This window comes from Coregonus clupeaformis, chromosome 3 (assembly GCF_020615455.1).
Source record: "Coregonus clupeaformis isolate EN_2021a chromosome 3, ASM2061545v1, whole genome shotgun sequence".
Classification (NCBI taxonomy): domain Eukaryota; kingdom Metazoa; phylum Chordata; class Actinopteri; order Salmoniformes; family Salmonidae; genus Coregonus; species Coregonus clupeaformis.
This window is the reverse complement of record NC_059194.1, coordinates 4467651-4480515: the sequence shown is the minus strand read 5'-3', so window position 1 is coordinate 4480515 and position 12865 is coordinate 4467651. Positions and strand designations below refer to the sequence as shown.

The 12865-nt window shown below is 46.7% G+C and overlaps 1 protein-coding gene across 1 annotated transcript in view; it reads left to right on the top strand.

The window, feature by feature from the left end:
• Positions 1-12865, top strand: part of LOC123481699 (actin-binding LIM protein 3-like) — a 61318-nt gene that overhangs the window by 16136 nt on the left and 32317 nt on the right. The window contains exon 2 of the mRNA XM_045206441.1: positions 3063-3197. Within this exon, the coding sequence (XP_045062376.1) occupies positions 3063-3197 (135 nt within the window). The remainder of the gene's footprint in view (positions 1-3062; positions 3198-12865) is intronic.

The following is a 12865-nucleotide window of genomic DNA, read 5'->3' as shown; positions in this document are numbered from 1 at the left end:
TCTGTGGAAACCTGTGGCGTTTTGTTTTGTTGTAACATAGTATAGTGGTAGACTTACAACATTCCCTAGTCTTAGTGTTAGAGTTTCCCATTTGTATTGTGTTCTCTCCCTGTTAGGGTGTACCTGGCCAGGAATACTGAGATTGGTAAACTGTGTTGCCAGCATTGTGAAGGAAACAATCACCTATTATAGAATGTGGGAATGAGAAATATGTCAAATCCACAAACAAACACACTCAAAATATGCATACATGGCACGATTGACGGGTAGAGAGAGTGAAGGACGAGAAGGTAGAGAGAGTGAAGGACGAGAAGGTAGAGAGAGTGAAGGCCAAGAAGGTAGAGAGAGAGAGAGAGAGGAAGCGAGGGAGAGAGAGCGAGAGGGAGAGAGAGGAGGGAGAGAGCGAGAGGTAGAGGAGGAGGGAGAGAGCGAAGGGAGAGGGAGAGAGAGAGAGAGAGAGCGAATGGAGAGGGAGAGAGAGGGAGGGAGAGAGCGAGGGAGAGGTGAGAGGGGGAGGGGAGGCGAAGGGAGAGGTAGGAGGGGAGGAGAGACGAAGGGAGATAGAGAGGGGGAGGGAGGCGAAGGGAGAGGGAGAGAGAGAGAGAGACGAATGGAGAGGGAGAAAAGAGACGAGGAGAGTAGAGGGGAGGAAGAGCGAAGGAGAGGTAGAGAGGGGGAGGGAGAGAGCGGAGAGTAGAGAGGGGAGGGCGAAGGAGAGGTAGAGAGAGAGAGAGAGCGAAGGGAGAGGGAGAGAGAGCGAGAGAGAGAGGGAGAGAGAGGGAGGGAGAGAGCGAAGGGAGAGGTAGAGAGAGGGAGGGAGAGAGCGAAGGGAGAGGGAGAGAGAGAGAGAGAGAGCGAATGGAGAGGGAGAGAGAGGGAGGGAGAGAGCGAAGGGAGAGGTAGAGAGGGGGAGGGAGAGAGCGAAGGGAGAGGTAGAGAGGGGGAGGGAGAGAGCGAAGGGAGAGGTAGAGAGGGGGAGGGAGAGAGCGAAGGGAGAGGTAGAGAGGGGGAGGGAGAGAGCGAAGGGAGAGGTAGAGAGGGGGAGGGAGAGAGCGAAGGGAGAGAGATGAAGCTCCAGGCTTGTAGAGGTGACAGACTTCACAGCTTCACAACAAGTGTTAGCAGAACATAGTGATATGATTATGTAAATCCTTCTCAATTTACATACACTTATGTTGGAGTCATTCAAACTCGTTTTTCAACCACTCCACACATTTCTTGTTAACAAACTATAGTTTTGGCAAGTCGGTTAGGACATCTACTTTGTGCATGACACAAGTCATTTTTCCAACAATTGTTTACAGACAGATTATTTCACTTATAATTCACTGTATCACAATTCCAGTAGGTCAAAAGTGTACATACACTAAGTTGTCTGTGCCTTTAAACAGGTTGGAAAATTCCAGAAAATGGCTTTAGAAGCTTCTGATAGACTAATTGACATCATTGGAGTTAATTGGAGGTGTACCTGTGGATGTATTTCAAGGCATACCTTCAAACTTATTGCCTATTTGCTTGACATCATGGGAAAATCAAAAGAAATCAGCCAAGACCTCATAAAAAAATGTGTAGACCTCCACAAGTCTGGTTCATCCTTGGGAGCAATTTCCAAATGCCTGAAGGTACCACGTTCATCTGTACAAACAATAGTACGCAAGTATAAACACCATGGGACCACGCAGCCATCGTACCGCTCAGGAAAGAGACGCGTTCTGTCTCCTAGAGATTAACGTACTTTGGTGCGAAAAATGCAAATCAATCCCAGAACAACAGCAAAGGACCTTGTGAAGATGCTGGAGGAAACAGGTACAAAAGTATCTATATCCACAGTAAAACGAGTCCTATATCGACATAACCTGAAAGGCCGCTCAGCAAGGAAGAAGCCACTGCTCCAAAACTGCCATAAAAAAGCCAGACTACGGTTTGCAACTGCACATGGGGACAAAGATTGTACATTGTGGAGAAATGTCCTCTGGTCTGATGAAACAATAATAGAACTCTTTGGCCATAATGACCATCGTTATGTTTGGAGGAAAAAGGGTGTGCTTGCAAGCCGAAGAACACCATCCCAACCGTGAAGCACGGGGGTGGCAGCATCATGGTGTGGGGGTGCTTTGCTGCAGGAAGGACTGGTGCACTTCAGAAAATAGATGGCATCATGAGGAAGGAATATTGAAGAAACATCTCAAGACATCAGTCAATAAGTTAAAGCTTGGTTGCAAATAGGTCTTCCAAATGGACAATGACCCCAAGCATACTTCCAAAGTTGTGGCAAAATGCCTTAAGGACAACAAAGTCAAGGTATTGGAATGGCCATCACAAAGCCCTGACCTCAATCCTATAGAAAATGTGAGGGCACAACTGAAAAAGTGTGTGCAAGCAAGGAGGCCTACAAACCTGACTCAGTTACACCAGCTCTGTCAGGAGGAATGGTCCAAAAACCACCCATCTTATTGTGGGAAGCTTGTGGAAGGCTACCCAAAACATTTGACCCAAGTTAAACAATTTAAAGGCAATGCTACCAAATACTAATTGAGTGTATGTAAATTTCTGACCCACTGGGAATGTGATGAAAGAAATAAAAGCTGAAATAAATCATTCTCTCTACTATTATTCTGACATTTCACATTCTTAAAATAAAGTGGTGATCCTAACTGACCTAAAACAGTGAATTTTGACTAGGATTAAATGTCAGGAATTGTGAAAAACTGAGTTTAAATGTGTTTGGCTAAGGTGTATGTAAACTTCGGACTGCATACAATGGCAGTCTGTGATTTCTCGAACCGGCGAGCCTCTGGTTACTGGCCTGCCGCTCTTACCACAAGGCTATTTCCAACTGCAGCACAGATTATATATATTGACTGATTTTGTATTGTTGTTTGCGTCCCAAATGGCACCCTATTCCCTACATAGAGCATTACTTTTGACCAGAGCCCTATGGGCCATGTTAGAAAGTAGTGAACTGTATAGGGAATAGGGTGCCATTTGGGACACACAGATTGACTGTTATGATTGGATGAGGTCAGCTGTCTAACGGCCTCTCCTCCTCTCTCTCTCTACAGCCTATCAGCAGGGCTCTTTGGGCGGAGAGCGGAGCTCTGGATCAATCCGGTGCCAGCGTTGTCGGGAGGTGTGTAAGGGAGAGGTGGTGCGCGTTCAGGACACACACTTCCACGTCAAATGTTTCACCTGCACAGGTAAGGATTCGCTTAGCTACCTTCACTGTTCCTGCAGTAGTAGGTCACTCCTAAATGTTAAGGCTCTTACAGGCTGGGACTCAGACTGTGACGTCAAGTTCCTGCGGACACAATACACACACACACATACACACACACACACACTCCAAGCCATGCCAATAATGATCCAGACAAAGGATTTGGAAGGATCAGAAGAACTGTGTAGGAGGGCTTGGGCTCCTGTTAAGAGGTGTGTAGGATGTTGTTGTTAAACACACTAATGAAATGTAATGCTTTTCTCTATAGAATCTCTACCTACAGTGTGATGCATTGTGTCATGGCAACAACAGTATGTTTTTTAACACAAATGCTGTAGGTAGGACCATAGCCTTGTGGTTGTGAGGTCATCTTCTTAGACCCTCTATCAGATAGAAGTTGAAATGAATGCCTGCTCCAGCACAGCATACTGTAGTTCACTGCCACCATAGAGAGCGTTTGTATAAGCAACTTAGTCAAGGATTGTTTCAAATGATATCCCACTCTACTTTCACTTGTGTGTTTTCACTTGAGGGGTTGCTGTGGTAACCATGTGAAGGGGCCCCCTCCCTCTGATTGGTGGTTATTCTCAGCCTCACTAGGGAACCTCAACCAATGGGAAACTCCCATTACAGAGACCAGAGAGAGGGTTCAGGCAGAAAAATAGAGAGAGAGAGAGAGAGAGAGAGAGAGAGAGAGAGAGAGAGAGAGAGAGAGAGAGAGAGAGAGAGAGAGAGAGAGAGAGAGAGAGAGAGAGAGAGAGAGAGAGAGAGAGAGAGAGAGAGAGAGAGAGAGAGAGAGAGAGAGAGAGAGGTGGGGGGTTATAGTATCCCCCTAATTCATGATGTCATATGTTTCTTTCTCCATCTCTCTGTTTCTGCCCCCCCGCTCTCTCTCTCACCCCCCGCTCTCTCTCACTCTCACACTCCCCGTAACCTGAGCTCTCCACTCCACTCCTTTCATCTCAAAATGGAACCAATGGGATAGTCTCAAAAGTGCAAAATGCAAACTCAAGCACAAATAGTTTGACATGGACGTATTTGACCCAGGTCTGACCTGGACCAAAGCAGAGACATGTGATGCCAGTACAGTAGAGCAGTATTGTGTGACCATGCCCTCCCCCTCTGTGGTTCTATCCACTGTGTTTCCAGTAGCATCGATGGCCACAGCTTTCTAAATACCTGCTATTGTTTCACTGTCACCCCCTCCCCTCCCCTCCCCTCCCATCCCCTCCCCCTCAACTACATGTTCTCTCCTCTATTCATCCCCCTCTTTTCTGATCTGTTTGTTTTTCATTCCTGTTTTTTGTATTTGGCTGATGATGATCTGGGTGTGTGATGGGTAATGAAACAGACACATGAAGAAAGATAAAAAGATGGAGAGAAATTGAGAGAGAAAGAGAAAGTGAAAGAGAAAGAGGTTGGTCATGGCTCGGGAGACACTTATCAAACCAAGCTCTCCCCGATCTCCCTCTCTCTCTCACACTCTCTCTCTCTCCCATCTCTCTTCCTCTCTCTCTCTCTAACTCTCTCTCTCTCTCTCTCTTGCTCTCTCTCTCCCCTCTCTCCCTCTCTCTCCCCTCTCGCTCTCTGATAGTTATCCAAGCATGAAATCAATTTCCCATCATGGGACGGTTTGACATTGACATGTTCAGCATGTGATAGGGTGGCTAAACGAAGAGGTGTGTGTGTGTACGTGTGTGTGTGATAGGGAGGCTGAAAATGTTTACTCTGGCCAATTTCATTTCAGGAATTGTAAAACACCAAGGTGGACAACGTGGTCATATTTGAAAAAATGAAATATCACATTTACGTAAGTATTCAGACCCTTTACTCAGTACTTTGTTGAAGCACCTTTGGCAGCGATTACAGCCTCGAGTCTTCTTGGGTATGACGCTACAAGCTTGACACACCTGTATTTGGGGAGTTTCTCCCATTCTTCTCTACAGATCCTCTCAAGCGCTATCAGGTTGGATGGGGAGCGTCACTGCACAGCTATTTTCAGGTCTCTCCAGAGATGTTCAATCGGGTTCAAGTCTGGGCTCTGGCTGGGCCACTCAAGGGCATTCAGAGACTTGTCCTGAAGCCACTCCTGTGTTGTCTTGGCTGTGTGCTTAGGGTCGTTGTCCTGTTGGAAGGTGAACCTTCACCCCAGTCTGAGGTCCTGAGCGCTCTGGAGCAGGTTTTCATCAAGGATCTCTCTGTACTTTGCTCCGTTCATCTTTCCCTCGATCCTGACTAGTCTCCCAATCCCTGCCGAAGAAAAACATATTCACAGCATGATGCTGTCACCACCATGCTTCACCGTAGGGATGGTGCCAGATTTCCTCCAGACGTGACACTTGGCATTAAGGGCAAATAGTTCAATCTTGGTTTCATCAGACCAGAGTATCTTGTTTCTCATGGTCTGAGAGCGGGCTGTCATGTGCCTTTTACTGAGGAGTGGCTTCCGTCTGGCCATAAAGGCTTGATTGGTGGAGTGCTGCAGAGATGGTTGTCCTTCTTAAAGGTTCTCCCATCTCCACAGAGGAACTCTGGATCTCTGTCAGAGTGGCCATCGGGTTCTTGGTCACCTCCCTGACCAAGGCCCTTCTCCCCCAATTGCTCAGTTTGGCCCGGCGGCCAGCTCTAGGAAGAGTCTTGGTGTTTCCAAACTTTTTCCATTTAAGAATGATGGAGACCACTGTGTTCTTGGGGACCTTCAATGCTGCAGAAATGTTTTGGTACCCTTCCCCAGATCTGTGCCTCGACACAATCCTGTCTCGGAGCTCTACGGACAATTCCGTCGACCTCTTGGCTTAGTTTTTCCTCTGACATGCACTGACAACTGTGGGACCTTATATAGACAGGTGTGTGCCTTTCCAAATCATGTCCAATCAATTGAATTTACCACTGGTGGAGTCCAATCAAGTTGTAGAAACATCTCAAGGATGATCAATAGAATCAGGGTGCACCTGAGCTCAATTTAGAGTCTCATATCAAAGGGTCTGAATACTTATGTAAATAAGGTATTTCTGTTTTTTATTTGTAATACGTTTGCAAAATTTTCTAAAAACCTGTTTTTGCTTTGTCATTATGGGGTATTGTGTGTAGATTGATGAGGGTAAAAATAATTGTATCCATTTTAGAATAAGGCTGTAACGTAACAAAATGTGGAAGAAGTCAAGGGGTCTGAATACTTTCCGAGTGCACCGTTTAGGCAGAACTGTTTATATTAAACTAATTTCACCTTGGGAAACAAAAAGTGCCAATCTCTAAGAAGGTCTCCTTTTCTTTCCTTCCTTCCCTCACTGACTGTTATTATCACTTGTCTTTCTTTGTCTGTTACAGTCTGTCTCTGTCTTTCTCCATCTCTCTCTCACTCTCTCTCAGCAGGGAGTTCAGTAGCATTGTGATGAATGGAGCAACAGAGGGACAGAGAGAGAGAGGTTGTTATTAGAGCATTCTTTGACTGTAGCAGTAGACTCAGTTATAGAGAAGTCATTATAATTCCATTCTGTTGACTGTTCCGTCTTTTCTCTCTATTGTAACAACCAAAACAGCACGAATAAACACACACACGAATAAACACACACACACACACACACACACACACACACACACACACACACACACACACATATACACATACAGTGGGGAGAACAAGTATTTGATACACTGCCGATTTTGCAGGTTTTCCTACTTACAAAGCATGTAGAGGTCTGTAATTTTTATCATAGGTACACTTCAACCGTGAGAAACGGAATCTAAATCCAGAAAATCACATTGTATGATTTTTAAGTAATTAATTTGCATTTTATTGCATGACATAAGTATTTGATACATCAGAAAAGCAGAACTTAATATTTGGTACAGAAACCTTTGTTTGCAATTACAGAGATCATACGTTTCCTGTAGGTCTTGACCAGGTTTGCACACACTGCAGCAGGGATTTTGGCTCACTCCTCTATACAGACCTTCTCCAGATCCTCCGGGCAATACGGACTTTCAGCTCCCTCCAAAGATGTTCTATTGGGTTCAGGTCTGGAGACTGGCTAGGCCACTCCAGGACCTTGAGATGCTTCTTACGGAGCTTGTTTCGGGTCGTTGTCATGCTGGAAGACCCAGCCACGACCCATCTTCAATGCTCTTACTGAGGGAAGGTGGTTGTTGGCCAAGATCTCGCGATACATGGCCCCATCCATCCTCCCCTCAATATGGTGCAGTCGTCCTGTCCCCTTTGCAGAAAAGCATCCCCAAAGAATGATGTTTCCACCTCCATGCTTCACGGTTGGGATGGTGTTCTTGGGGTTGTACTCATCCTTCTTCTTCCTCCAAACTTTAGACCAAAAAGCTCTATTTTTGTCTCATCAGACCACATGACCTTCTCCCATTCCTCCTCTGGATCATCCAGATGGTCATTGGCAAACTTCAGACGAGCCTGGACATGTGCTGGCTTGAGCAGGGGGACCTTGCGTGCACTGCAGGATTTTAATCCATGACGGCGTAGTGTGTTACTAATGGTTTTCTTTGAGACTGTGGTCCCAGCTCTCTTCAGGTCATTGACCAGGTCCTGCCGTGTAGTTCTGGGCTGATCCCTCACCTTCCACATGATCATTGATGCCCCACGAGGTGAGATCTTGCATGGAGCCCCAGACCGAGGGTGATTGACCATCATCTTGAACTTCTTCCATTTTCTAATAATTGCGCCAACAGTTGTTGCCTTCTCACCAGGCTGCTTGCCTATTGTCCTGTAGCCCATCCCAGCCTTGTGCAGGTCTACAATTCTATCCCTGATATCCTTACACAGCTCTCTGGTCTTGGCCATTGTGGAGAGGTTGGAGTCTGTTTGATTGAGTGTGTGGACAGGTGTCTTTTATACAGGTAACGAGTTCAAACAGGTGCAGTTGATACAGGTAATGAGTGGAGAACAGGAGGGCTTCTTAAAGAAAAACTAACAGGTCTGTGAGAGACGGAATTCTTACGGGTTGGTAGGTGATCAAATACTTATGTCATGCAATAAAATGCAAATTAATTACTTAAAAATTATACAATGTGATTTTCTGGATTTTTGTTTTAGATTCCGTCTCTCACAGTTGAAGTGTACCTATGATAAAAATTACAGACCTCTACAAGCTTTGTAAGTAGGAAAACCTGCAAAATCGGCAGTGTATCAAATACTTGTTCTCCCCACTGTATATACTTCTGTACATCCTTCACTCATTGGTATTATCCCTCCCTTATTGTATTGATTCACATTAGATCCAGAGCTCAACATTATGATAATTCATTTCTCATGCATTACTGAGACAGAATACTAGAGAGCACTAATCGTGTGTATCCTCCTATTTAAACCCATTATAGAGCAACTGATTATTGTGTGGAGAAGAAGCCTTGTAATCTAAGTCCAAGACAAAACACCATGGAAAATATACTGTGGAACATACAATTACTGTATGAATACAATAACTGTATAATTGAATGTTTTGAATAGTAAGAATGTCTTAGAGACTATTCTTACTGCCAAACATTTAAGGAGAGGCAGTACAACGAAATTGCAATTTGCATAATATATACATCTTTTCAATTTACATGACATCGTTGCCTTATCATTCGTTGTGGCTGGCAATGTGTCATTTTTGTTCTGCAGCTCCAAGTTTACCGTAAATACCATTATCACAGTATTTACTAGCCAGTAAGCTTGCAAACTATTCAAAAAATTAGTAACTTTTCCTCTAAAACATATTAGCTACACTCTTGAATAATGCACCCAAACCGTATTAGACTCTTGAATAACGCAACAATTCACAAGCATGTGCAGACAATTAAAGGGTTTATTTTCTTGTTTGTACACGCAACATTAGCAAAATGTAGGTTGCAAGACAATAACACAGCTAACTATGCTAGCAAGTAATGTTAGCATATCAAACATGAACGTTTACTCCTCTCATATGAATATAAAAGTACAGTTTCAGCAAATCAGGCTGCATTTTATCAATATCATGGAAGTCTTTATATAAAGGTAAAGGCAACATTGCGACTAAGAATCCAGTCCCCTGTAGCTCAGTTGGTAGAGCATGGCGCTTGCAACGCAAGGGTTGTGGGTTCGTGTCACACCCTGGCTCTGGGACTCTATTTGTTGAGCCAGGGTGTGTTCATTCTATGTGGTTATTTCTATGTTGGGGGTTCTAGTTTGTTGTTTTCTATGTTTGCCTGAGTGACTCCCAATCAGAGGCAACGAGTGTCAGCTGTTGGCTGGTTGTCTCTGATTGGGAGCCATATTTAAACTGTCTGTTTTTCACTTTGTGTTTGTGGGTTTTTGTTCCGTGTTGGTCATTGTTACCAAGGACGTTACGAGTCGTTTGTTGTTTTGTTTCGTGCTATATTAAATAAAGTAAACATGTTCGTTCATCACGCTGCGCATTGATCTACTTCTCTCCCTGACGATCGTGACAAAAAACCCCACCATAACAGGACCAAGCAGCGTGAAGAAGAGAGAGGATGGACTTGGGAACAGTGGAGTAGGAGTCTCGACTGGGCCAAGCCAAGTAAAGAGGAGAGAGGTTGGACTTTGGAGCAGTGGGGTGAGAGTCTGGCGAGAGACATGGAGGCCTGTTCCCACGGGAGAGACGCCCAGAACATTTTTTAGGGGGGCTAACGCCGTGGGACGACGGGCCAGCAGGAGACCGCGGCAGAGCGGCCCAGCGGGTTGGCAGAGGAGGCCGCCAGGTTACGGGGGCCACTGGTCGAAGAGGGGGTGGAAGGTGTAGAGGCACGGCGAGAGGTACTGGGGTGTGTTACCAGTCTGGTCCGGCCCATTCCAGATCCCGGCGTAGGACCAGTGGTGTGTGTCCCCAGTACGGTCCGGCCCGTTCCTGCTCCCCGCACCAAGTCAGTGGTGCGCTTCGTCAGCCCGGCTCGGCCCGTTCCTGCTCCCCGCACCAAGTCAGTGGTGCGCTTCGTCAGCCCGGCTCGGCCCGTTCCTGCTCCCCCGCACCAAGTCAGTGGTGCGCTTCCGTCAGCCCGGCTCGGCCCGTTCCTGCTCCCGCACCAAGTCAGTGGTGCGCCGCAGCCCGGCTCGCCCGTCTCCTGCTCCCCGCACCAAGTCAGTGGTGCGCCGTCAGCCCGGCTCGGCCCGTTCCTGCTAACCGCACCAAGTCAGTGGTGCGCTCCAGCCCGGCCTCGGCCCGTTCCTGCTCCCCGCACCAAGTCAGTGGTGCGCCGCCAGCCCGGCTCGGCCCGTTCCTGCTCCCCGCACCAAGTCAGTGGTGCTCTTCGTCAGCCCGGCTCGGCCCGTTCCGGCTCCACGCACCAAGCCAGGGGTGCGTATCGTCAGCCCGGTCCGGCCCGTTGCTGCTCCACGCACCAAGCCAGGGGTGCGCATCGACAGCCAGTTCCGGTCCTTTCCTGCCTCACGCACCAAGCCTGGGGTGCGCGTCGTCAGTCCGGCACAACCCGTGCCTTGGTCATCGGTGCCAAATCAGGTACCGCTTTATTGCTCCCCAACGGAGCTGAAGCTAGCTGCTCCTGCTACGTCCAGGTCAGCTCCAGCCAGCGGGGCCAGACCGGACCAGGGGTGCTATGGGGGGTTTATTGGAGGGTGGTGGGCAAGCCCGGAGCCAGAACCGCCGCCGAGGAGGAGTGCCCACCCAGCCCTCCCCTATTTTTCTCTGGTTGAGGCGCGGTCGCAGTCCGCGCCTTTAGGGGGGGGTACTGTCACACCCTGGCTCTGGGACTCTATTTGTTGAGCCAGGGTGTGTTCATTCTATGTGGTTATTTCTATGTTGGGGGTTCTAGTTTGTTGTTTTCTATGTTTGCCTGAGTGACTCCCAATCAGAGGCAACGAGTGTCAGTCTGTTTTTCACTTTGTGTTTGTGGGTTTTTGTTCCGTGTTGGTCATTGTTACCAAGGACGTTACGAGTCGTTTGTTGTTTTGTTTCGTGCTTTATTAAATAAAGTAAACATGTTCGTTCATCACGCTGCGCATTGGTCTACTTCTCTCCCTGACGATCGTGACAGTTCGTTTCCCATGGGGGGCCAGTATGAAAATGTATGCACTCACTAACTGTAGTCGCTCTGGATAAACGCGTCGGCTAAATGACTAAAATGTAAATAATTCCCCTGGTGTTGATTAGATTCTTGCTGCATGCTTCTTGCCTGGATGGTGGCTCAGAGCAGCCAAGGGGGAAAAACACTGTTGAGCGTCTCTTTCTTAAAGCTACGGCTTTTACTGCAATTTCAGGTGAAAACTCAATAAAACAAGTCTAAAATATAATGAAAATGTCTATACATTTCAGCTGTTTCAAAAACATTGCTCTGCTATTAGTATTTTTACTGAATGAATGTTGTGCTCAACGAGACAATTCTGTTTACACTGTCTGCTTAGAGGGGGCAACTGTCGTGTGCGACCTCCGGAGGTAGCGTTTGAGACGTGAGTTTACATTATCTCGAGAATCTCTCGAAATTCACCTTCATTCATTCTCGTCAATGAGAATAGACCCTTAGTCATAAGTCACCAGACAGAAGGATAGCTCAGTGGTGATTTAGGTGAGGACCAGAGTGTCCTTTATGAAAATGTGGCGACTGACATTTGACCGGCAGCATTTTAATTCACCTGTCATTTGAGAAATGTACCGCACCCATATGCATTGGGTGAATGACCTGATTAGGGCGTTCACCCACGGTGCTCAGAATAACAGAAATCACATTTCGATTATGGTAATTAATCTTAACAGAACATGCATGTCGAGAATGCACTGACATGTGTCCTTACCGGGCACTTGGAAGCTGTTAGAATAACTGTCCACATGTACTTTTCCTGAGCTTATAAGACCAGTAACGTACAACGACATCAAATCAAATCAAATCAAATTGTATTTGCCACATGCGCCGAATAGAACAGGTGTAGACATTACCGTGAAATGCTTACATACAGCCCTTAACATTTACATTGACATTTTAGTCATTTAGCAGACGCTCTTATCCAGAGCGACTTACAGTTAGTACCAACAATGCATTTATTTCTTAATAAAAAGTAAAATAAAACAACAACAAAAATGTGTTGAGAAAAAAAGAGCAGAAGTAAAATAAAATAACAGTAGGGAGGCTATATACAGGGGGGTACCGGTGCAGAGTCAATGTGTGGGGGCACCGGCTAGTTGAGGTAGTTGAGGTAATATGTACATGTGGGTAGAGTTAAAGTGACTATGCATAAATAATTAACAGAGTAGCAGCAGCGTAAAAAGATGGGGTGGGGGTGGGGGGGGCAGTGCAAATAGTCTGGGTAGCCATGATTAGCTGTTCAGGAGTCTTATGGCTTGGGGGTAGAAGTTGTTGAGAAGCCTTTTGGACCTAGACTTGGCGCTCCGGTACCGCTTGCCATGAGGTAGCAGAGAGAACAGTCTATGACTAGGGTGGCTGGAGTCTTTGACAATTTTGTGGGCCTTCCTCTGACACCGCCTGGTATAGAGGTCCTGGATGGCAGGAAGCTTGGCCCCAATGATGTACTGGGTCGAACGCACTACCCTCTGTAGTGCCTTGCGGTCGGAGGCCAAGCAGTTGCCATACCAGGCGGTGATGCAACCAGTCAGGATGCTCTCGATGGTGCAGCTGTAGAACTTTTTGAGGATCTGAGGACCCATGCCAAATCTTTTCAGTCTCCTGAGGGGGAATAGG